Genomic DNA, 25,577 nt, shown 5'->3' with positions numbered 1-25,577 from the left:
CTTTGCATCTGCAAGTTTGAAGACAGTACTTGCGATAAAAATAAAGACTTTTATACAGATAAAACCTTTTAAGTTGAAGAAAAGCGATTGTCTAGAAAACACGAAAACTCTGCCTTGCCTGGCACAATCCTCTCCCAGTCCCCGCCCCGGTCCCCAGCCCCATGTGAACAGAGTCAAGGAGCCATCCTGAGATCTCTTCAGCAAAAGGAGAGAATGTTATTTTTCCTCCTTGTATTGGCTCACCAGGTCCTAAGGCTGCTTGACTTTGACTTGGATAACACTTGTGACCTGCCAGTCTCCGGTGGCACTGGACCCGAGTATGCTGTGAACTTCACCTGCACATCCTCAGTCTTGGCCTTTATGGGGTTCCTGTTGGTCTCCTCATCTCCAGGCCACTGAGCATTGTGGGGCATGGGAGCGCTGAATGCAGGTTGCCCGGTGCTCAGCCCAGTGCTCCCCCACCTCATAGCTTTCCGTACTGCCACCACCCTTCCCCACACCCTGCCTCAAAGATAAGGAATACCCGGATCTGCCCTGGGAAGGAGAACAGGGAGGAGTTGGCCTAGAGCAAATGGGCTGGACTGGATTCTTGTTCCTTATCAGCAGGAGGGAGGGGCATGGTCAGAGCCTGGGCACTGCTGCCTGCCCCTCCCTTCCCCACCTCTGTACCCTCTCAACAACCCTAGCAGGCTTAGGTGGGCCAAAAGGGGCTATTTAGAATATTCAGACCCTTTGGTGTAAGAATTCCATTTCCGCAAATCTGGGCTAAGGAATAATAAAAAGATGGAAGTGAGAGATAAGGATTCATGCACAAGAATCCTCATTGCAGCAATAATTGCTAAAAATAGGAACTGTCCCCAATATCCAAAAGTTAATCTACAAAATTGTACAGCTATTTAAAATAAAGCTTACAAAGGTTTTTTTTTTTTAATGTCATAAGAAACGCTTATGAAAATCATAGTGTGACCTCAACTACATTTTAAAGAAGTATAGAAAAGACTGACAGTGTATGAAAATACTAAGAATGGTTATTCTGGATTGTGGGAAGTAGGGTGATTTTTTTTTTCCTGCTTTCTATTTCTCTATTTTCTTTAAAACAAACAATATGTACTACTTTCATAAACAAGACATTTTAACTTTGGAGTTAAAGGCAGAGTGGAAGGAGGAATATTCTTTCTTAAGCGTAATGCCACTAGACTTCAGCTTCCTCAGAGCAGGTGTCATGAGGCCACCTGGTTTACTGCTGGGCCCCAGGGCCAAGAGAAAGGTCAGGCACTTAGATGTTCATTCCTATTTGACTACCCACTGTCAGGAACAGGTTGGAGGACAGAGCTCACCTATCCATAAAGGTTGAATCTCAAACAATGTTACCAAACCCAATACTGAATACATGAACACAGTTGTGGTTTTATAAAACAGGCATGGGACTTCTGACCTTAATCAAACTGGAAACCAAACAGGCTCCAGCCCTGTGTTCCAGGCCAGTGAGAGAAAGCAAACATTCGTGCTGTGATTTTATCATTTGGCTTGTTCTCTCCTGCAGAGAACTGAACGCCATTGTTGAAAAGTGAAAAGGAGTTTTATTTCAATGGGCAAAAGGTCATTTTGAGTCAGGCTAGTCAGTCACACTTGGGTGAGTCCCTCTCACATAAAAAACGTGGGTAGAAGAGGTGCTGTAAGTTGTACTCCGCTTTTGCTAAGCAGTGAGCTGCCTCCTGGTCACACTTGCAGATGAGTTCTTGGCATTTGTCCTCGGCCAGTCCTGGAAAAAGTGGGGAAACTCAGGTTACGGCATAGATGTGCAGAGGCTTGAGGATAAACACAAGGGAAGCCAATAAAGCCAGGAAAAGTCATAGATTGCATTTGCGTGGCATTTTTCACTCCATCACGTGAACTCAATCCACAAAGAAATTCCCAGAGGAATCCCTTAGAAAAGGATATTGAAGTTGCCAGGGAAGTGTTTTCAAATACAAAGTGCAAAGACCATACAAGCTTTTGGCTTGGGGATTCATGTAGATAAGAGAGGAGGTGTCTTAGAACGAGCCAGGCCTGGGTTTGGTATTCCTGCTCTGATACTTGCTAGCTGTGTGATCTCACCTAACAGAAAGGACTTTCTGAGCCCAAGTCCTTATTTAAAATGGGGGCATACCCATTCTCTTAACCCTATGCAGACAGGCCTAGGTTGCCACCCAAAGATAAGAGGCCCTCCCTTCTGGGAATTCCACTACTAGAGATTCATTCCTTTGCCTTGGAAAGATTCTGTGGTCTTCAAGACATACCTTATTAATTGAGAAGGTATAATGCCTTAAAGTGCTGGGGCTATGTCATTTAACCATGCTACCTATAGCCTTTTAGGGTAGGTTTTAATTATTCACATAAGTGAAAAAAAGAAAAAAAAAAAAAAACTAAATCCTTCCAAATTCCTTCAAGAGGTCAAGTGTCCTTGGAGTTGACTAGTTCCACTCTGGATTTAGTTGCTCTGTGTCTTTTGACACATCTCTTCATTCTTTGCAGACTCTGTTTCCTCTGGGGAGAAACTGGGATAGCAGAGCCTCCCTTAGCCTAAGGACTGATGAAAAGAGGAAAAGAGATCAAGCAGGGATTCAGTAAGTGCTCGGTCAGCAAGAGCTGACACACAAAAGCTGCCAGCTAACCTCTAACGACCTCCCTCCCTTTTTTTTTTTTTTACATGGGCAGGCACTGGGAATTGAACCCAGGTCCTCTGGCATGGCAGGCAAGCATTCCTCCCTGCTGAGCCACCATGGCCCACCCTAATGACCCCCTCTTAAATGTCCAAGTTCCTTGGCGATCTGAGTGAGATGGAGCAGAAGTGTCAGTTCATCAGCTTCCCTCCTAGGGTACCCGTGAGGAAAACTTCCAGAGTTTGGGAGCACCCTGAGGGGACAGAGTGATGGTGGGGTGTGTCGAGCAGCGAGGCAGGGGGCTCGGACACCCAGTGACAAGTACAACTACTCGCTGTCATCTTTTCCATCATCTTTCCAGGCCTGTCCTAAGCCAAGCCACCAGAAGGCTCTTAGGCACACGAAGTTTCCCAAATATGGCCGGGCCAGTGGCAGCCTCAAGATGTTGCTTTAAATGTTTTTTATTTAAAGATCATATATTAAAACTTTTATCTAAACTTTTGTTTTTTTAAACTTTTAAATTTAAACATTAAAACTTTTAAATATTCAGTATTTATTTAAATAAATAAGTAATTAAATTTCAGTAAACAAATTCTATCACTGCTATAAAAGGGGAAAAAATTATACCACAAATATAAGGAACCAATAAGAAAAAACAACTGGGAGGGAGGAAGGGAGGAAGGGAGGGTGAAGAACGAAAGGGAGGAGAATGAAAGACAGCGAAGATAAAAGTTCTAGTATTAAATTCTAGTTAGATGCCATTGCCTGCAAGAAGACTGGCAAATGGAAGTGTCTTGGTTTTAGTTAGACCAGTACGAAACTGATGCTTCCACTGTGCCCAACTGGAAAAAATAATAGAGTGAAAGGGAAAGGCTTTCTCACTTAAATTCACTTCTCAAGCTTCCGTCACCTTGGTCAATATTATTTGGTGTCATGGTGGGGGAACAAACACAAACATCAACTCCAAAATTCGGTGTTTAACTCTGCAAACTGCCTCAGTTATAATCCTCTAAATGGACAATAATAAAAGTGATTATTATGGAGGTGACATTTATTGAGCAATTACATGGGGCCAGGCACAGGGAGAGGGGCTTGTAGGTCCCTATATCATCTGGTCTTCCCAGAATTATAGGCAAGGAATCCTGGGAGGAGTGAGGGGTAGTGCTCAGGTCTGGCTCTGTCTCCTCCCTCTCCCGTTTCCCTCCTCCCTCTTATACTAACCCCTCCTCGTGACACGTCCACAGTTGGAGAATGAGGTGGCAACTCACCGCTTATGTAGCTCCGTTCATAACAGAGGATGTTTAATAGTTTTAATGGTGTGGGAAACAGCTTAGAATACAAAATGCACTGTTCTTTTTTAAATTAAAGGAAACCCACCAAAATGGTAACCAACTGGATGTCTGGGTGAAGTGTCTATGGAAGGTTTATTTCCTCTCCTATTCCATTTTGTAATTTCAAACTTTTCTACTTTGAGCCATATGATGCTTTCATGCTGGAAAAATCCATTTTATTCACAACATTTAAAGAGTAGCTCTTCAGATGATTGATTTACAATATCTGTTAGATTTTAAATAACTATGTAACCTGTGGCCGTGCCAGGAGGAGGTAGCTGGTGGCAGCTTTATGCTCCCCACCCCTGTTCTAATTTTCATCAGTCCCCCTCCCCTACCTCTACCTTCCATAAAGAAACACAATTTACATTCTGAGAAGCTGGTCCTTGCGATGCAAATGCACCCTCACGTAAGGCCCCTTTCGGGGTGCTCTTACATAAAAATTCTAGCGGTGTCTTAAGCAAACTCTTTGATCAGGCAATTCTAGGACTTGATGCTAAAAATCTCTCATATAAATGCACAGAGGTTTACGAGCACCGATGTTCTCTGCAACCAGATGTCGGAGTTGACGGGGAAGTGGTCAGATAAAGTACACTCGCGTCACACACCAGGGGTTCTGGTCACGGGTGGGTGCTTCTCCCAGCGGACACTGGTCAGGGTCTGTACATGTTTTGGATTGTCACAACTGAAGGGTGGTACTGGCAGTCAGCGGGGGGAGGCCAGGGATGCTGCCAAACCACCTACAGTGTACAGGACAATGAAGACACTTATCTGGCCCCAAATGTCAATAGCGTTGAGGTCGAGAAACCCTGCTATAGGTTATCATCGAGCTTTAAAAAATGAGGTGGACGCTAGGTTCAAGACACAGTGTTCAGTGGAAAATAAAAGGGAAATCATAAAATACAGACAGCGTTGTATTATATATGTAACCATATTGTAATATATATGTAACCATAGTTACAACACACACACCCTGAAAAACATCTGGAGATGCAAAACCTTTAACAGAGGTTAGCATACAGCAGTGAAGGGACCATAATGTTCTAATATTTCTGTAATGTTTGCATTTTTTTACAACAAGCCTATATTAGGTTTGACTCAGAAAAAGCCTATTTCTCAAACAAAAGACAGGTTCTTAATCTTAATCCGCATTCCTGTGGATGTGAACTCATTCGTAAATAGAAGCCTTTGAAGATACAGTATCAGTTAAGGTGTGTACTCATTTGTGACCAAGACCCTATTTAGCATGGCCCAACTGAGTCAGGGTGACGGCAGTCCTTGGAAGCATAAGTACATCATGCTCCTTGAACAATTTATACTGTCATGTGCATCTCCTGATAGCAAGGATATTCACTTACGTAAGCGCCTTCAGTGCAGTTATCAAGATTAAGAAAGTTAACGTTGACATAAAGCTTCCAGTCTATACTCCATTTTCTTCATAGGTCCCAATAATGTCCTTTTTGAGCCTTTTTCCCTTCCTTATTGGATCTCATCCAGGATCACGTATTGCATTTAATTGGCATTGTCTCTTTAGGTGCTCTTTTCTGTTGTTACGTTTTGGAAACATATGCAACATGAAATTTCCCATCTCAACTGCTCCCACACATACCATGCAGTGGGCTGAATCACGCTTACACCCTGTGCTGGCCTCACCACCTTCCATTATCTAAAACTTGCCCTTGTCCCTAAACGGAAATCCTATATTCCTTATGCATTAACTCCCCATTCACCACTGCTCCTGCCCCGGCAACCTGTATTCTACTTGCTCTATGAGCTTGCATATTCTCCAGTATTTTCTGTTTTTTTTTTTTTTTGTCATGACAATGGGGCTTAAATTTAACATTCTAAATCTGTAACTATATCATTTGCTTTAATACCCTCTCCATTTCAATAGTATACACAGACTATTTCGTAAACCCCTCAACCCTCCCACCTTTATGAAGTCCTTGTTACAAATTACATGTGTACAAATTATGAGTCCCAAGCCACCGATTTATCATTACATTTTATGCATTTGTCTTTTGGATCATGTAGGAAATAAAAAGTGAAGTTACAAACCCAAAATCCAATAGTGCTGGCATTTATATTTACCCACACTGTCATCTTTACTGGGGATCTTTATTTCTTCATATGACTTTATTATTTGTTCTCCTTTCCTTTCAAACCACAGAACTCTCCTTAGCAATCCTATAGGGCCAGTCTAGGGGGACGAACTCCCTCAGTTTTTATCTGGGAATGTCCTCATCTCTCCCTCATCTTTCCGTCCTTTCACTTTCAATCTATTTGTATCCTTTTGTCTAAGATGAGTCTCTTGTAAAAAGCATCAGCTGGATTATATTTCTTAATCCATTCTGCCCATCTATATCTTTTAATTGGTAAGTTTAGTCTGTTAACATTCAAAGTTATTACTGAAAAACCATTTCTTATATCTACCAGCTTATCTTTTGGATTTTATTTATCAGCTCTCTATATTCTTTCCACTCTTTCTCTTTTTATCCTTTGAGTTACCCTTACAGGTACTTTTCAATTCTGTGCCCTCCTCCAGACCTCCCTCTCCTGTTTTTTTTTTTCCAACTGGCAGAACTCCCTTTAGTATTTCATGTAGGGCCAGTCTCTTGTTGACAATGTCTTTCAAGATTTATTTGTCTGTAAAAATTTTAATCTCTCCCTCAGTTTTGAAGGACAATTTGGCTGGGTACTGAAGGACAATTTACCTTCTCGTTTCCATGGTGCCAGTTAGGTAGTCTGAACTCAGTCTTATGTAGTTTCCTTTGCATGTAGTAGATTGTTTTCCTCTTGCTACTTTCAGGATTTTCTGCTTCTCTTCAACATTCGACAGACCGATTAGTATGTGTCTTGGGGAAGGCCTGTATGGATTTATTCTGTTTGGAGTTCACTGAGCTTCTTTGACCTGCATATTTTATGTCCTTTATAAGGATTGAGATGTTTCCCCTCATTATATCCTTAACTACTCTTCCTAGCGCTTTACTCTCTCTTCTTCTGGCACACCAGTGATTCTTATACCTGTGCTCTTTGTTTTGTCCATCATTTCCCTGAGATCCAATTCAAATTTTTCCATCTTTTTTTTTTTTTGCCATTTGCTGTTTTAAGTGTTCGAACGCAGTTGCCCTGTCCTCTAGTTCACTTATTCTTTCTGCTGCCTCTTCAAATCTGCGGTTGTGTTGTCTCTAGCATGTTTTTTATTTGGTCAACAGCATCTTTAGTCTCTGTGATATCTGCTATTTTTCTATTTATTCTTTCAAATTCCTCTTCATGCTCTTCTACTGTCTTCTTGCTCTCCTTTATATCCTTTATATATTTTTAGCCATCCCATTTGTTTTATATAGTAGAATTATATGAACATCTTCGATTAGTTGTTTCAACATCTGTGTCTCCTCTGGTGTTTGAATTTGGTCATTAGGCAGGGCTAGACTAGGTCTGCATCTTGACATGCTCAGTGATCTTCTCCTCTCTTCGTGGCATGTAGGTATCTTGACTGGTTTACTTTGGAAGGCGATTCCCCTCGGTAGTCTAAAGCCTTGTGTTTGTAGGATGGTTGTGGAGCAGAGTGTAGGGCCCTGGGTGGGGCACAACAGTGCAGTGATGCATTGCAGTGCAGGTTTAGGCACACGTTGGGGATCTTATGCTGGTGTCTGGGAGCACGGGCACCCAGTGGCTGGGAGGATGTAGCTGTGTGGATGCACGAGTCTGGGCCATGGTGTGCACTGGTCAAGGGCATGGGGTCCTTTGTGCACATGCACAGAGCAGCGGTTCGGTGTTGTGCCTGCATGGGCTGGAGGCAGATGTGGCCCAGCTGCGCAGATCAGCGCTTGCCCAGAGCTGGGGGTCATGTGCATGGGCAGATCTGGAAGGGCTGTAAACCGAAGTACATGTGTGCAGAGCTCAGGGGGTGCAGGGGTAGGGTTGCACGGCTGTATGGGCTGTATGGGCTGGGGTTAGATGTAGCTTGGGTATGGAGGTGAGCGCGTACAGCCTTTATGTGCTGGTGACAGCCTGCAGGGGGCAGGGACTGGGAGGTAGGGTTCAGGAGGGGCGGGGCGACACTGCACTTTTACGGGAGAGGTGGGTTGGGCTGAAGCAGGCATTGGTGAACTTGGGTTGGGGGTGCGGGGTGGGCACAAGCATGGGGGGTGGCGGGGCGGGTGTGCTTGGAGCATGAGCGTGGGGTACACGGGTCGTGGGCCTGTGCTGGTGAGGGTAGCATGTTCAAGGAATGTGGTTTGGCTTACTTCCTAGTCCCTGTGTCCCTGTCTTGCACTCCTTAGGGCTCCGGGCTTCCGCGCTGGGCTGTTTGCACCAGCTGGATGGTCTCCAGTTCTCTGCTTCTCCATTTCTCAGCTTTTGCAAGCAGGGCCTCCCTATGTGATGCAGACCTTCCCAGGCCACTTACACCCTGGAAATTGTCATCTCAGTCTCCTTCTCGTCCCTTCTCTAAATATTCCTTGGAGCAGGGGTGAACTCCAATTATCCTACTCTGCCATCTTCCTGGAACTCCTCTTCTTCAGTTTTCTTGGTATGGGCAGGCTCTGGGAATCGAACCCGGGTCTCTGGCACAGCAGGCAAGAATTCTGCCACTGAGCCACCGGTGCACCGCCCTCTCCTTCATTTTTGGAAGACAGTTTTCCTGCATGTAGAGTTTTTGGTTGGCACAAGTTTTGCTTCCAACACTTGAACAATGTCATCCTACTGCCTTCTTGCCACAATGGTTTCTAATCAGTAATTGGCACTAAATCTCATTGAGGCTCACTTAACACATTGTTTCTTGTAGCTTTCAGAATTTTGTCTTTCTCTTTGGCATTCAATGGTTTGATTATAGTGTTATGATGTGGGTCTATTTGGGTTTATCCTGTTTGGAGTTCATTAAACTTCTTGTATGTGTATATTCATGTCTTTCATTATATTTGGGAAATTCCCAGCCACTATTTCTTTGAATATTCTCTTGACCCCTTTCTCTCCTTTCTGAGACTCCCACAATGCACTTAATAGTATGCTTGCTGGTGTCCCACAGATTCCTCAGGCACTGCTCACTTTCGTCTTTCTGCTCCTCAGACTGGATGATTTCAATAGTCTTAGCTTCAAATTCATGATTCTTTCTTCTGCCAGCTCCAATCTGTTGTTGAACCCCTCTAGGGAATCTTGACTTTCTATTATGTTACCTTCAGCTCTGTTTGGTTTCTTTTCATAATTTCCATCTCTCTATTCATATTCTCTTTGTGTTCATTTTCCTGATTTTCTTTTGCTCTTTGAGTATATATAGGACCAATTTTTAAAAAGTCATTGTTGGCCTCAGTTTGTGCCACCGCTGCCACCGCACATGCCATGTGAGCTGTGCTTGATGAAGTCCTACAGAAGTGTCTCCTGATTGATGGGAGATGTGCTGGACATGACCAGAGAATTAATCTACTAGTCAAGAGTTGCATTAAAGGGTGCAGTTCTGGCCCCAGGAAGAGGGATACAGCCAGTATCAATGTATGCTGAGCACACTGTCACAATGTGACTCTTCAATGGGCAAAAGTTTGTTGGTATAAGATCTGAATCTCAGAGAAATGGAAAATTATGAAAAAATTTACAAAGAAATAGAAGGTAGCATCGCTGGAGCACATGAGAAAAACTGCAGATTGCAAAACGCAAATTCTTCCACTAAAACATACGAAGAAATTGCCAGGAATATGATGCTTTGGCAAAAGTGATCCAGCATCACCTAGATAGGCAGGAAACACTAAAGGAACAAGAGGCTCTGGGAAAAGAACTGGAACATCTTTCCTACATTAAAGAAAGAGTTGAAGGTAAACAGGAATTGAGATGGAAACAGTTTCAAGTTCTTCTTAGCATAATCCACCAACTTTTGCAAACACTAGAAAATGAGGAAAAGCTCTCAGAGGTGGAGGAAGCTAAAGAGACAAGCATGCAAACAAATCCTAAGCTGTAGGCCAGGATGATTGCTGTCCATTTCTAAGAACATTGAAATAGCTACATGATCTTAGTGTGTTCAGGATTTGTCATGCTCTTGAGATATCTGAACATATTTCTGCCGTGCAATACTTTAAAATATTAATGTACATTTCATTCAAATTTCTTCACACAAAAGAATGTTACTTTAGTACAGATTTGGTTTTATTAAAATGCTTTTTTATTCCTAAATTTTGAAGTATTCTAAAAATGTTTAAGAAAATGTTTTCAAACAGGAAAAAAAAAAGTCACTGTTTTTTGGAAATGACATATCAGATAAAGGTCTAGTATCCAGAATTTATAAAGAGATTGTCCAACTCAACAACAAAAAGACAGCCAACCCAATTACAAAATGGGAAAAAGACTTGAACAGACACCTATCAGAAGAGGAAATACAAATGGCCAAAAGGCACATGAAGAGATGCTCAATGTCCCTGGCCATTAGCGAAATGCAAATCAAAACCACAATGAGATATCATCTCACACCCACCAGAATGGCCATTATCAACAAAACAGAAAATGACAAGTGCTGGAGAGGATGCGGAGAAAGAGGCACACTTATCCACTGTTGGTGGGAATGTCAAAAGGTGCAACCACTGTGGAAGGCAGTTTGGCAGTTCCTCAAAAAGCTGAATATAGAATTGCCATACGACCCAGCAATACCATTGCTGGGTATCTCCTCAAAGGACTTAAGGGCAAAGACACAAACGGACATTTGCACACCAATGTTTATAGCAGCGTTATTTACAATAGCAAAGAGATGGAAACAGCCAAAATGTCCATCAACAGATGAGTGGCTAAACAAACTGTGGTATATACATACGATGGAATATTATGCAGCTTTAAGACAGAATAAACTTATGAAGCATGTAAAAAAAAAAAAAAGTCACTGTTTGGTATGTCCCAGGTCTGTTCTTCTTCCCTGATTGTTTCCAATGCTTTAAAATTCTCCTTTCCTTGGGCTGTCACTTCCTGTTGCTTTGTATATTTTGTAATCTTTTGCCCAAACCTGGACACTTTTATATTTTAATGTGCTATCACTGGAATTGAGACTGAGGAATCTGTTGCTTAAGCTTGTATCCAGCTAGTTATGAAAGAGCTTTCCTCGAATGTCAGGAGCTCACACACACACACACACACACACACACACACACACACACACACGAAGGAAGAAAACACTGTTCCCATTCTTTGCACATTGACCTGTGTCTGTTTCCCTGTATACAGCGCGTACCCATACAATAAGTTGAGAGAATAACTCAAGGCCAAAGTGTAGGAGCCTCCCTGATCCTGTGTCCTGTCTTGGCCATGTATTTGTGTCCCGAGGATTTCCCCCATTATCACAGACACAAATATGCCCTCTTTCCTAGGAAACAGCTTCCTCAGAGTCTGGGCACTGCACTGCACTGCATGCCCTACAGCCAACCAACATTGCCCCAGGCAGCATGATGATGGCTTTTCCATATGTTCAGTAGGAGAGCCTGTGAGCTGCCGTCTACATGAAGGGCAAGTTCTGGGGTGGTAAGCCCATGATGGGGATCCTGGTTCAGTCCCTCAGGCTGCCACCAAGTAGACTGGGCCAAAGTTACATGCTCCCTGGTATGCCTGAGCGTTCCTCTGCTCCCTCCAGAAACCCACAGGGGAGGCATGTGCCCAGCTCTGCGCCTGGCCAGCGAGGGGCAGGGGAGCAGCCGGTCAGGGGCCACAAGATGCTACTGCTTTTAAGTTGCCTTTTTTTTTGATTCGGTGCTTACCCTGTTAACTGCAATCTTCTAATTGTTTTTTTGAACTTTGAGAGAGATGCTTCTGCCAGTTCTTGTGGGTCAGACAAAGCATCTGGCAGGGGACAGAGCCCTTAAACTTCTCACCCTGCCATCTTGATCCCCACTGTTTTTTTATGGGAGTAAAAGTTATATAACATAAAATTCACCATTTTAAGAACTTTAAAGTGCACAACCCTTGACATTTAGCGTGTTCACAATGTTACGCAATCCCTACCTCTAGCTGGTCCCAAAACATTTGCATCAACCCAACAGGATACCGCGTACTCATCAGCAATCACTCTTCATTTCCCCCAAAACCCTAGTCCCTGGCAACCTCCAATCTGCTACCTGTATCCCCAGATTTCCCTATTGTGGATGTTTCATAGAAACAGGATCCTACAATATGTGCCCTTTTGTGGCTGGCTTCTTTCACTCAGCATAATGTTTTCAAGGTTCACCCATGGTGTAGCATGGACCAGAACTCCCCCTGTTTTATTTTTCAACACCACACTTATGCAAGCACTTAGCACAACCACTACATATTTTCCCATCTGCTGACTCTCTGCTCGCACCAAATTTCAGGGTCTCACTGTGCATCACCTACCATGCAGCACGGAACCTGCGATGGAATGGATTCTCAATAGTACTTGTTGAAGCGTATAGAAAAGCCGCACATGGTTTCCAATTCTCACACAAACCCAGCAGCTAAGGTCTATTATTTCCATTTAACAGAAAGGACTGTAAGGCTCCGAGGAATTCAGTAACTGTGCGAGGGCGCTGGCTTGGGAAGGGAAGACCATGATTCCACAGCAGAAACTGCTGATCCAATCAACGCCTGGCTCTCCTTGAACTGTCTCCTCTCCTCCCCAAGCCAGCAGGGTTCTCTCGAAAGCAAGACTTGGTCCCACTGCTCTGGGGCCTCAGGAACTCAATGGCGTGAGAAAAAAAATTTGGAGAATAAAAGAATAAAAACTTGAAACAAAAAGTAGCTCCCAAGGGTCAAGTGGTGTGCCCATCACACTTAAAGTTATTTGAGGCCTGTAGGTAAATGTTATTATAGGTTTTTTAGAATTTTAAGTCAGGTCCATAAATGGAAATTGGGCCAAACCTGTCATTAACAAACAACCAAGCAAACAAACAAAAGACAACTATGCTCAGAATATCTCCAAACAGAATATTTTTAGCCCAAAGTGCACAGTAGATATTTTGGTTCTTTTAGTTCCTTTCATTTGATTCAGGGAGGGGAGTTCTGAAAAACAGACATGGGCTCCACCAGCAAACACACCAAGAAATGTTTCACTAACATTGTTTTCAAGTGTCAGGCCTGAGCGGAGCATGCAGGTTGAAGGAAGGAGGAAAAGATCACTCACAGATATGCTCGGACCCCGTTCCGCCTTGTCTGTGCCCGCACTGGAAGGGGGCAATTTGGGATAGGGAGGGTGTGCTGGTTTGAAAGGAAGTATGCCCCCTAGAAAATCCATGTTTTAACCAAAATTCCATTTCATAAGGGTAGAATAATTGAATACAAATTATTCTGTATTTGTATTGAATACAAATACAAAGTATTTGTATTCAATACTGTATGTTTGAAACTGTAATCAGATCATCTCCCTGGATGATGGGATTTCATCAAAAGTGGTTGTTAAACTAGATTAGATGACGGCATGTCTCCACCCACATGGGTGGGTGTTGATGGGTTTATTGGAGTCCTATAAAAGAGGAAACATTTTGGAGAAAGCGATTCAGAAAGAGTAGAGCAGAACAACATAGCCACAAGAAGCAGAGAGAACCAGCCAGTGACCTTTGGAGATGAAGAAGGAAAATGCCTCCCGGGGAGCTTCATGAAATTGGAAGCCAGGAGAGAAAGCTAGCAGATGACTCCGTGTTCACCATGTGCCCTTCCAGATGAGAGAGAAGCCCTGACTGTGTTCGCCATGTACCTTCTCACTTGAGAGAGAAACTCTGAACTTCATCGGCCTTCTTGAACCAAGGAATCATTCCCTGGATGGATGCCTTAGATTGGACATTTCTATAGACTTGCTTTAATTGGGACATTTTCTTAGCCTTAGCACTGTAAACTAGCAACTCATTAAATTCCCCCTTTTAAAAGCCATTCTGTTTCTGGTATATTGCGTTCCAGCAGCTAGCAAACTAGAACAGAGGGTAACTGGGGGCGGGCATATCACCACCACTTTTGGCAAGCCATTTCCTCTCCCTGGGCCTCAGTTTCCCCAATTCTAAATGCAATATTGTATCTCCATTTTTTTTTTTTTTTTTGTATGGACAGGCCCTGGGAATCGAACCGAGGTCTCTGGCATGGCAGGTGAGAATTCTGCCTGCTGAGCCACCATGGCCCGCCCTGTATCTCCATTTTAATTCAGCTTTGCTCCAATGCAACTTGTAGCCAACTCCTAATGATTGATACAGAGAGGACATGGCTGGAAATCCATACACACCTGGAAACATCCTTCTAGTCAGCCTTACAAGAGCCTCCTTGCCTCCCGAGCAGACTAAGTCCTCAGAAGCTGGGGCGTCTGGGGTGGGGGGCCTACCAGATGCTTGGCTCTCTCTTATGGAGGTAGCAGAGAGGTTCAAGTCAGGATGGGAGAGGGATGGGTGGAGCAGAGAGAGCATCAGCCTCCCTCCAATTGGTTTAGCACATTGCAGCTTACAAATCTTTTGTTCATTTTGCAGCACCCATCTTGCAGGTCAGGGAAACTGAGGGTCAGAGAGATCAAGTCTCTGTACAAGGGACCCAGCGGTCCACCCTGACCCTCTGCTGTTTGGTCCACGTCCCTGCCTGGGCCTCTCAGTGGGTCACTGCCAGCCCCCGGACAACCCAGGCCTTCCTTCACTCTGCTGCTGCTATTTACTCGCTTCCTAGTTTTCTTTAAATTGAGGCGCCTTTTAAGTTAAATTTATATTTGAAAGGAAACTGTTAATGGGAACATACCATCCATCAGAATAGAATCTTAAAACTAAATACCTCCCTCCTTTTCTCATCGCTTCGTTTTAAAGTCCAGTAAGGCTGCCCTGAAGGAGATTCGTCTTTTCAAACTGTGGTTTAGTTTCTGTTTAAATTTCCCAAGTAGCTGGTCACGTGAAATGTACATGGTTGTGTTAAAATGGATTACGTACCAAAGCTATAGGCTGAGCCCCCAGTCTTGGGGTTTGTTCATATGAAACTTAACCCCACAAAGGATGGGTCAAGTCTATTTAAAATTTAGGCCTAAGAGTCACCCCCAAGAGAGCCTCTTTTGTTGCTCAGATGTGGCCTCTCTCTCCAGCCAATATGACGAGCAGCCTCTACACCCTCCCCCTCTCTGTGTGGGACATGACTCCCAGGGGTGTGGACCTTCCTGGCAACGTGGGACAGAGATCCTGGAATGAGCTGAGACTCAGCATCAAGGGACTGAGAAAAACCCTAGAATGAGCTGAGAATTAACAGCAAGGGATTGAGAGAACCTTCTCAACCAAAGAGGGAAGAGTAAAATGAGACAAAGTGTCAATGGCTGAGAGATTCCAAACAGAGTCGAGAGGTTATCCTGGAGGTTATTCTTATGCATTAAGTAGATATCACCCTGTTGTTCAAGATGTAGTGGAGAGGCTGGAGGGAATTGCCTGAAAACGTAGAGCTGTGTTCCAGTAGCCATGTTTCTTGATGATGATTGAACAATGATATAGCTTTCACAATGTGACTGTGTGAATGTGAAAACCTTATGTCTGATGCTCCTTTTAGCTACTATATCAACAGAAGAGTAGAACATATGGAATAAAAATAAATAATAGGGGGAACAAATATTAAAATAAATTCAGTTTGAAATGCTAGTGATAAATGAAAGCGAGGGGTAAGGGGTATGGTATGTATAGTCTTTTTTTTCTGTTTTAGTTTTATTTCTTTTTCTGTTGTCTTTTTATTTCTTTTTCTAAATCGATGCAAATGTTCTAAGAAATGATGAATATGCAACTATGTGATGATATTAAGAATTACTGATTATATATGTAGAATGGAATATCTTAATGTTTTGTTTGTTAATTTTTTTAATTAATAAAAAAAGTTTTAAAAAATGGATTACGTGACAGTTATCCTCATTAAATATATGTGGGTGTGATTCAAAATAAATCAAGGTAGGCAGATGATAGATGGGAAGAAAGATTTTTCTAAATGACAAAAATTGAAGGTAGGTTTGGCACTGCTCTTGGCTAAGGTTGGAAGCCTCTTAAAGGAGCAGCAAGTGCTTAAGACGTGGGAAAGCTAAACAAGCACTGAGCTGAGACTTTCTCATCCATGGCAATTAGGATTAAAAGAGAACTGAAAGGAGGTGCTCATTGGTGCTGAGGGTAGAGAGGAAGGGGTCTACATTTATTAAGCATTTACTGCATACCAGATGTTGTCATCAATGATCCAGAGAATTTAGGGGCCTTTTCCAAGGCCACTCTGAGGAAGTGGCCAGGATTTGATTCTCGGTCTGTTCAACTCTACACAGCACCACTATACCGTAAGAGAACTCTTCACAAATATAAACACAGTTCCCACGACCCCCTCAGGGTCTTCTCTGTTCCCCATCACCCTGGCCCTTTTGGCCTGCCCCTCTGGGCATTCTCCAACTGGTCTTCTCCCAGCTAAAAAAATTAGCTTCCAGATAAAAAAAATTCCTGCTGTCATCGGACCGGCACAAAATAGGAGTGCACGCTCACCTCCTTCATTCTGGGTGCTATGTTTATGCCAACAAAATCTAAGAGGGTGTGGCACCCGGACTGCCCACATTAGTGGAAGGCATGCTATGTGCACCCTCTGCTCTGAACAGGGTCTGACCATCAGTGCAGAGAGTGGAGCCCTTTCCAACTATTTGAAACAGGCGAGCTAGTATATTTGTTAGCTCCCAGAATCTCTCCCAGGGCTGAAGACTCAGGCTGGGAAACAACAGAGGCAGGAACAATTCTCAAACCACCCCCGGACAAGGTGACACCAGGCTCGCATGGCCAACATTAGCAAGAAGCACCACCCCTAGCACCTCTCCCCCACACTCAAGTGTGAATCTTCCACACTCAAGTGTGAATCTTCCACACTCAAGACCTCCTTCTTCTCCGCAGCGTCTTCTAACCAAGGCTCTCTGGGTGCATTTCAGGGGTTAAATGAGCTGATACCTGTGTAGCCAGCTTCCAAGAAGGTCCCAGTGACCCTTGCCTCCCGGAGTTCATGCCTATATGGAATCTCCTCCCACACCAGGTGGCTCTCATCCATGTAACTAATAGGATATTGTGAAAATGACAGTGTGACTTTTAAGACTAGGTCAGAAAAGACATCGCCACTTTCATCTTACTCTCTTGGAGCACTCGCTCTAACGGGAACCGGCAGCCATGTTGGAAGGACACTCAAGCAGCACCTTGGGGAGGCTCTACAACGCAAGGCTCTGAGGCCTCCTGCCAACAGCCAGCACAAATGTGCCAGCCACGTGCGCGCACCATCTTGGAAATGGATCCCTCAAACCCCAGTCAAGCCTCAAGCTGACTGCAGCCCCGGCTGACATCTTGACCACAACTCATGAGAGACCCCAAATCAGAACCCCTCAGCTAAGCTACTCCTGGATACCTGAACCAAAAAAACTGCATGAGATAAAAAATATTTGTGATTTTCAATTGCTAAGTTTGAGGGAAATTTATTATGCAGGAATAAATACAAATGCACTATTAAGAAAAAAAAAAGAGAGAGACATAACTTTCTCCTTCTAGGGCTCAGGGTTTATATGTTCATGGACGTCCCTAAATCCACATTTGGGGGAATATTACAGCATGTCATTTTCCCTGGAGGTTCTGGGTTGGGTCATTTCTTCAATAGACATTTAACGTCATCTACCAAGCACAATGCCTGATGCCATGGTCCTTTCTCCCTCCTGCCAGGTGGTCAGGATTTCTGTCCCCAATTTATTGATGAAGGAAATGAAGCTCCGAAAGATTAGGGCCTGCCCAAGGCCACATGCTAGAATTCAAAACTCATCAAAATCCAAAAACTCATCACTGAAGGGCCATTGACCACTAAGCCAGAAGTTACCAATTCAGCTGTGCACGAGGACAGGCAGTGGAATGAGTAAAGCTAGGGGCTCCATCAAACACTGTGAAATTCTCCATTTTGACAAATGGGCTGGCTCCCATTTTCTTTCAAACATACAGCCTTTCGGTCTACCTTCTGTTTTCCTAGTTTTGTTAGAAGTATTTATTTTCCGTTAACAAAAATCAATATCATAAGGGCAATGAACTTTGGTAATTGAGACTTGATCTTAATGTCAGGCAGACAATAGGGCATGGTGGGGACTGCGGGGAATGGGAGCCACAGGCCCTGCCTAAGGGACAGCCCCTCTCACCTCAGCCAATTACTGCCACATAGCTCTGATGTTGTTTGAGCCTTAATTTTTCATGGGAAACTAGAAATTCAATAAGCCTGCTTTTTTAAAAATGTGAATTACACTGACATTTTACTTTTAATTTTGAAATAATTTCAAACTTATTTTACAGAAAAGTTGCAAGACCCGTACAAAGAATTTCTGTTTATTTTTCACTAATGTTTCCCAAATGTTAACATTCTACTATCACTGCTCTATATTCCCCTTCCTCTCCTTTTTTCCTTTTCCCTGTACTATTTCCAAGTAAGTTGCACACTTACGCCTCATCATCCCTAATTATGTCAGCATGTTTGTCCCTAAAGCCTAGAAAACTCTCCCACAAAGCAACCATCAAAAGTAAAAAATATCATTGATATGTCACTTCCATCGAATCTTCAGATTCCATTCAGGTTTCACAAATTGTCCCAGTTATGCCATTTGCAAAAAAAAAAGAAAGGACCAGTTCACAAACACGACTGAATTCAGTTGTCATTTCTCTTTAGAATCCTTGGTACAATAGACTGATTTTTAAACTGTTGGCTCAAACTCTTCCAGACAGTGTGCAAGTGAAGCAAAACACCTGTGGCCCAATAAGGTCCAGGGGCATCCAGCCCATTTTTAGAGCTGAGGGGACAGTGGCCCAGTGATGAAGCTGTTTTCTGGGGTCCCCAGCTGTCTGTGGCAGGCTAGCCCCAGAGCCCAGGCTGGGTCAGGCATGAAGAGGAAGGACCTTGCCCTCTACCCACCAGGATGGCACCCGCCAGAGACCTCTGGTCCTCCCAGGAGCAGGAGAGGCTAGAGCCTCAGAACCAGGGTCCAGTAAGGCCATTCCCCCAGGCCAGGTGGCGCTGCCCCAGCCAAACAGAGGCTCCCCTATGGGGGCTGGAGATGAAGAAATGGAGGCATGGGGCTCTCCCACCACCCTTTCCTTTTTTTGTTTCCAACATTTTATTGTGAACATTTTCAAACACAGGAGAGTTGAAAGAATTCTTCCAAGAACATTGATATGCAGATTCTAACATTAACAATTTCCTTTATCACTTACTTCATCTGCTCATCCCTCTATTCATCTAACTATCCACCTTATTATTTTTTTTATGCACTTTAAAGTAAATTGCAGAAATCAGTACCTTTCACCCTTAAACACTCCAGGCTGTGCATTCCTTTTTTTTTTTTTTTTTGCCTTTTAATTTACAAGTAATTTCTAAAGATCATCTTGAAAACAAAACGGAGAATATGAAGTCCCCTTTGCCATTGCTTCCCTCAACTTTATCCTGGACCTAGAGAGAATCACAGCCATCTTCAGTTTGGAGTGTATCCTTACACATCTTTTTCTGAACTTTGCATGTCTCTAAAGCCATGCAAAATAGTATGGTACTATTTTGCAAGTTTCTAGCTCGTTTTTTAATACAACTGATAATGGACTGAACAAATTATTGTTTTTTTTTTTACTCAACATTTTTCCATGCCAGCATCTGGTTCTACCATATCTTTTCTCCAGATTGCCAAGTACCCCACACTGTGGATGCATCGTGGGTTTCTTTACCCCTTTCTGAAGGTTAGTTAGGTTATTTATACCACGTGTCATTTTTACCTTTTCCCTTTTTGGCTAGACACTGAAGAGGTAGATTTTCTTTTTTAAGCTCTCAGTGTTAAAGATCACTTATATCAGATGAACCCTAGGGATGGTCTATGGAGAGTCAAAGCAGTGGTGAACTGCTATAGCATTGGGCAGAAGTTATCTGGTTCTGCCAGGATGCCCAGGGTATGGTCGGGGCGGTTGGTACAGGTGGCATGGGACTCACCGCACAGGACCTGCCCATCTTTACACTGCCAGGAGTAGCGCTGCATCTTGGGGCTGCAGCCGGCCTTCTCGGCGATTTCATAGCAGCAGTCGTGGCGATGGCAGCACCTGTGGGCCGCCGGCAATAGGGCAGCAGGTGGGTGAAGCTGGCATGCCCTCTCCTCGTCACCCTCCCCTACCAGGACGATGGGTGAGTCAGGAGTCAGCATCCCCTGGCCCATGTCTCACCCTGGATAATCCCCATTCATGGGAGATCGTGCCGCTGTCCCCAGTGTGCCCTGTGCAGCCTCCGTCCCCTGGCGGCCCACGCCTGGGCCCCGCGCCTGGGCCCCTGCCCACCGCCCCGTTCTGGGAGCTGAGTCTCTGAGCTGCAGCCACGCTGGCCTCCTCTGTGTTCCCAGCATAGCCAAGCCCCTCCGGCCTCCTCACGTTGCCCATTGTGTGCCCTCTGCGTGGGACAACTTCGTCCCCCTCCTCTTCTTTTTGGCCTCAGCTCTAGCACCGGGTCCTCAACCCCACCTCCCCAGGGCCTGACAATCCTTGTTGCACCCTCTCATAAAAGCAGGCACTTTCCCTTGGAGCAGGCTTAGAACAAGACACTTGCCAGGGAGGCGATAGATTCATGTCCGGTCTCTGCACAGATGTGAGCTCCTTGAGTGGGGTCAGGGGGTAAGCAGAGGGGATTTGGGGAGCCCAGAGGTGGTGCCAGGTCTAGCTGAGCATCAGGGAGGGCTTCCTTGAGGAAGCAATGGCTGAGCTGCATCAGGAAGGATTTGCGGAAGCCAGACAACCAATGCAGGAGAGGGCAGGGCGTGGCTGGCAGCCGGACGGTCATGGGCAAAGGCTCGGGAAAGGCCAGCTGGTCACCACCACCTCCTCCAAGATAGGAAAGAGGCAGGCAAGTTCTTGCCCTCTGCCTCCCACTAGCAGTGTGGAAATGGGCGAGGCTGCATCTCCCTGAGCCTCAGGGCTCTCACCTGTGAAATGGGGACAGCATCCTGCCCGCTTCCCAGGGCAGCCATGGCATCAACGGGAAGAACTTGTGGAAAGATCTAAGCCCAGCCCTGCATGTGGCAGGGTGTGCAGCTCTCAGCATATAATGTCTCTGATCATCTTCATGTCATTTTTCCAGGCAAAGTGCTCGCCCCCTGGCCAGTGTGGGGGCAGCTGCTGGCTGCAAAGCTGGGTGCCTTGGCTATGCTCACCCGGGAGGCCCCTTGCCTGCGAGGCTGCAGCGCCTGCTAGGAGCTTCCTTGGCCAGACCCGGATCTCAGTGACGGGGATTCCCTCCCAGCCCAGGGGCTGGGGAAACTCAAGGCTGGGCCTTGCACTCACCAGTCCGTGAGGTCCCGGGGCTGGCCGCCACCCCCCAGGCCACAGTAGCAGCCGTAGCTTATGTAGGCCAGGGCAGAGCGGGTGCTGGCACACTGCAGGGTCCCTGCCAGATCCAGGAGTCCCCGGCGGTGCACATGCGACTTCGCTGAGGCTGGGTGGAAAGCAAAGGTCAGAGGATCAGATCAGGGCTTTCCTGGTCCTGGAGATGACCAGCTGCCCGAGAAGGGCCCGGACAAAGCAGCCTGACTGGTGGGTTTGAGTCCTGCTTCTCCAACTTTCTGGCTGTGTGACTTTGGGCAAGTGACTCAACTTCCCTGTGCTTTCATGTCCTATTCAGAGGTTGGACCTTTGCTTCATGGGAGCAAGCGCGATAACACATGTAAAGGGACCCAGCACGTAACAAGTTCTAACTATGATTATCAATACCCTTAAGGCAGCCACGAAAGGGAAAAAGAATTATAGAGCCACACCATGTGAGGAATGATACCACAGGGCCTTTGCACACACTATCCCCCTCTCTGGAATACCCTTCCCCTGCCCTTGTCAACTCCAGATTCAGTGAGATTTCATGCCTTGCATCACATTTCTTCAGTTCCATGTACTGGGTACTGGGCCTCAGAGGTGAACCAAAGAAAATCTCTGCTACTCAGAAGGGCCAGTCTGGGGGCACCTCCCACCACTGGCTCAGGGCCCCTGGATCTCCTCTTACTACCCCTGTCCAAGCAGTTTCCTCCAAAACTCACAGGCCCTGGGGCCTGAGCCCAGCAATTTCCCTGGACCCCAGGGCAGCCACACAGACTGGTGGAAGCCCTGGATTTGACAGGCAAGGAAGAGGAGGCCCTGAGTGGGGAAGGGTGACCCACAGTAACACAGTCAACAAGGTTCCTCGGCCATGGTTCCCACCCAGGCTTCTGACTCCCAATCCAGTGCTCCTTCCTCCTTGTCTTGTAACATAAGGGTTAGGAGGCCTGGCCAGGGCGACAGAGCAGAGGACACCATGGGGGCCACTGCTGGGCCTCAGGGCCCTGCAAACCGCTGTAACCCGGGCATCCTAGAATCCCCGGCAGCCCCTGCTGCTGCTGCGGGCAACAAGTGCACACTCCAGCATTTGGTCAACAACAATGACAGAACAGTAAGGGGACGCGATCGCTCCAAGCAGGCTCTGTGCTAACATGTTTACAGCATCGTCTCTTGTAACATGTAACAGCTCCTCCAGTGGGGAGCTGTTACCCCATTTACAAACGGGGAGACTGAGGCTAAGGGAGGTCAAAGGCCCAGACCCAGGCCATGGTGCTGGTGAGTGGCAGAGCCGACACCTGTGTCTGGATGTCCTGCTCAGCCCGGGGACTGTGCTCCCAGCTGCTCCAGCGTTAAGGACCCAGATGAGATGAAAATGCTGCAGTTGGTTGTTGTGTCTCTTTTGCTATTTAAAGAAAAAAACCTAGAACACATTTTTCTTTCCTCACACGGACTTTTTGAGCAGTCCAGGCCAAAATTAAATCTCATTTTCTTTTTTTCCTCAGGGGAACATACATGTACCACATTGGTGTGGTGGAAACAGAAATGAATCCGATAAAGGGAAGAGGTAAAAGCGACTTTAGAGTTAAAAGCTTCACCTTCCTCTCTGGGTGACAAATCCTCATACTCTCAGGAGGGGCTGAATTCTGCTTCAAGCAGTCCTACCTTTGCCTAAAACCTTCCATGGCTCCCACTGCCTTGGAGAACAGATAACACTGTGCCCCAAGGTCCTGTGGGAGCCAGGCCCCCCCACCTCTGCCCCTCCAACCACCCCCTACCCCTGCCACACGTGGATCCCCCATTCCACTCCCCTGGCATCATTTCCGCTGCGTCCTTACCCCCTCGCCTCCTCCCTGCTCACGCGTACTTCCCTCCAGCCCGGGGCTCCCGCACAGGGCCGGCACCCATGAAAGGCCCCCACGGACCACCCCACTCTAAGCACCCCTCCGACACGGTCCTCGTCCCAGCCCCGCCCCCTGAGCTGACCCTAGAGCTGCCTCCCTGCCTGGCCTGACCTCTCCCTGGCGTCTAAGGGCCCTGGCACTGCCCCCCGAGGGCCCAGTTTGCGGCGGATGCCCAGCACTGGGTGGGGAACCAAGGTGACACGCCCTCCGTGCCAACTTAGGTGGGGCAGGTCACGCCAGGGTCTGTTTGTCCCGTCCGCCCGTGGTGGCCGCTGCTGGGAGTGCCAGGGCGTCTGGGTTTCCTGTGGGCCCAGGGCGTGTGTGTGTGTGTGTATGTGTGTGTGCATGTGTGCCTCACCCTGGGTGACTGGACCTGGGTTTGTGCGTGTTCCTAGGACTGCTTCAGTATTGTAATCTGCATGTGTGTCTCTGCGTACCTGTAAGTCCACGTGAGTCCCTGTATCGCTTGTGCGTGGGTCTGTCCCTCTGTGTGGCTGTCTCCGTGCGTCTCCGTGTCTGGCCGGGAGTGAGTGTATCACCTGGGCACACCTGCGTCTGTACCTTTCTGTGTGTGTCTCCCTCTGCCTGTGTGTTTCTGCTGAGTGTCTGGGTTCTGTATCTTTGCGTCGGCTGTGTGTGAATTTGCCACCTCTTTGGGGGTTCCTGAGTGTGGATTTCTGTGGGTGTGTTCCACACTGTGCATGTGTGTGTCTGCATTCCCTTGTGTGTGTGTGTGTGTGTGTGTGTGTGCGCGCGCGCACGCCCCTCAGGTGTATCTGCCCGTGTGTGTGCTGTGGGTCTGGTGTGAGGGTGTCCGAGGCCCCCACACCTGTGTGCCCAGGGGTGGCTCTGTGCCTGCCATCTGGTGCGCTGTCTGTTACTTCCCTGGGAGAGCAGGGTCTGTCACCCCAGAAGTGGGTGAGAAGGGGGCCGTATGTCCCCCTGAAGCCGGGCCCACTGGGTGGTCCCACCTCAGGCCCAGGCCAGGGGGAGTGGCAAGAGCAGTGCCAGAGAGGGTTATGGTGGGTGGGAGGGGGTGTCTGGGGAGCAGCGGGGCCCTGGGGAAGGGCAGGCCAAGTCCTGGGTCCCGGGGAGAGGTGACTGGGTGCGCGTTAGGGAGGAGGTCGCCGGGAGAAGGCTACCCGCCCCCTGGGAAGGACTGAGTGGGTGAGCATGCCTTTGGGGATGGGGGCTCCAGGCCCCTGGGAAGGCTGGGGGGATGGCGTCTGCGCAGAGGGGTCGGGAGGCAGAAGAGCTCCCGGGCTCCTAGAGAGGCTTCGGGGGCGCCCGGGGCCCCCCTGTGTGTGTGGGTGGGGTGCTCTCACTCACCTACTCGGGGGCCCGGGCCGGGCAGGAGCGGCAGCAGCAGCAGCAGCAGCAGCAGCAGCAGCAGCAGCGGCGGCTGCAGCAGGCGCGGGGGCCGCCGTCCCATCGGAAGGTGGCAGGTCGGGGACGCGGCGGCAGGGAGCGCACCCCCAGGCATGGCCCCAGCCGGGGCGCCCCGCCCGGCCCCGCCCACAGCCTCACCTCCAGGGCGGGCCGAGCCGGGACCCGCGTGGCCCCGTCCGGGTCTCTGCGTCCTTGGCCATCGAAGTGGCCGCCCCCTCCCCGCGCTCACCTGGGCGATGGAATGGAGGCAGAAGCCTTGGGGAAAGGGCGGTACTGAGCTGACCTTAACATGCAATTATAAAGGGAAGGAATCTAGGCGCTCCCCATACCCGTTCAAATCAGCTCTCTACAACTCTCCCCGCCCCCCGCCCCCATCCCCCATGGGAGGGGACCTGAGGCCCCCAGCGACCTGCTCAAGGTCACTGTAGGTTCTGGTCCCGGTGGGGCCGGGGCCCTAGGGAGAGGGCCAGATCTCGGCTGGGTCCCAGGGGTCCCCATACCCTATGCCCTTCTCCTCAGGCTTCTCATCTGTTGAGTGGGCTCTAAGCCTCCACCAAGGGACAGTGTGAGGGGGAGGGGAACACAGTAGGTGCTCAATATTGAAGAGGTGGCAGTCATGGCCCCCAATGAATATGTTTCCTTTCTGTGTCCCGCCCCACCCCTACCCAATTAGTCATCAATTTATGTTGGGTAAAGAAGATAAAGGTGTTCTCAGTGACTCCAGGCTATTGTGGGCTGAGACGCCAAATACAGGATCTTATGATCTCAGACCTCTGCTGTCCCACTTCACAGATAAAGAAACTGAGGCTCAGAGAGGCCAGGAGCCAAGAAGTCTGGAAGCCAAGATTTGATCTCACTTCTACACAATGCCAAACCCCTGTCTGCCTCAGTCTAGGAAAACCACGGGCTCCGGGTGTCCCTTCTGGAAAACTGTCTCCCTGCTAGAAAATGAGCTCAAAGCAAGGGCTGGCCTCATTCTTCTTGTGGAGCTGGCATACAGGTGGTGCTTCATAAAGGCTTACCCAGATGGGAAGAGTGGGT

The 25,577-nt window shown here is 47.1% G+C and overlaps 1 protein-coding gene and 1 pseudogene across 1 annotated transcript; one reads left to right on the top strand and one right to left on the bottom strand.

The window, feature by feature from the left end:
- Window positions 1-1,557: 1,557 nt before the first annotated feature.
- On the bottom strand, window positions 1,558-24,630 carry PLA2G10 (phospholipase A2 group X). Its single transcript, XM_077140316.1, has 4 exons — window positions 24,477-24,630; window positions 21,226-21,376; window positions 19,892-19,998; window positions 1,558-1,762 (listed from the first exon to the last, which is right to left on the bottom strand). The coding sequence occupies exons 1-4, from the start codon at window positions 24,628-24,630 to the stop codon at window positions 1,620-1,622; spliced, it is 555 nt and encodes a 184-aa protein (XP_076996431.1). The 3' UTR covers window positions 1,558-1,619.
- Window positions 8,812-10,980, top strand: LOC143667476 (THO complex subunit 7 homolog pseudogene; annotated as a pseudogene).
- Window positions 24,631-25,577: the final 947 nt, after the last annotated feature.

This window comes from Tamandua tetradactyla, chromosome 23 (genome assembly GCF_023851605.1).
Source record: "Tamandua tetradactyla isolate mTamTet1 chromosome 23, mTamTet1.pri, whole genome shotgun sequence".
NCBI lineage: Eukaryota > Metazoa > Chordata > Mammalia > Pilosa > Myrmecophagidae > Tamandua > Tamandua tetradactyla.
This window is presented reverse-complemented; position numbering and strand designations above follow the sequence as displayed.

Coding starts and splice junctions, on each gene's coding strand:
- PLA2G10 (XM_077140316.1), bottom strand. CDS start 24,630: ATGCCTGGGGGTGCGCTCCCTGCCGCCGCGTCCCCGACCTGCCACCTT. Junction 19,999..21,225: donor CCCCGGGACCTCACGGACTG/GTGAGTGCAAGG, acceptor GGCGGCCCACAG/GTGCTGCCATCGCCACGACT. Junction 1,763..19,891: donor AGATGGGCAGGTCCTGTGCG/GTGAGTCCCATG, acceptor CACTTTTTCCAG/GACTGGCCGAGGACAAATGC.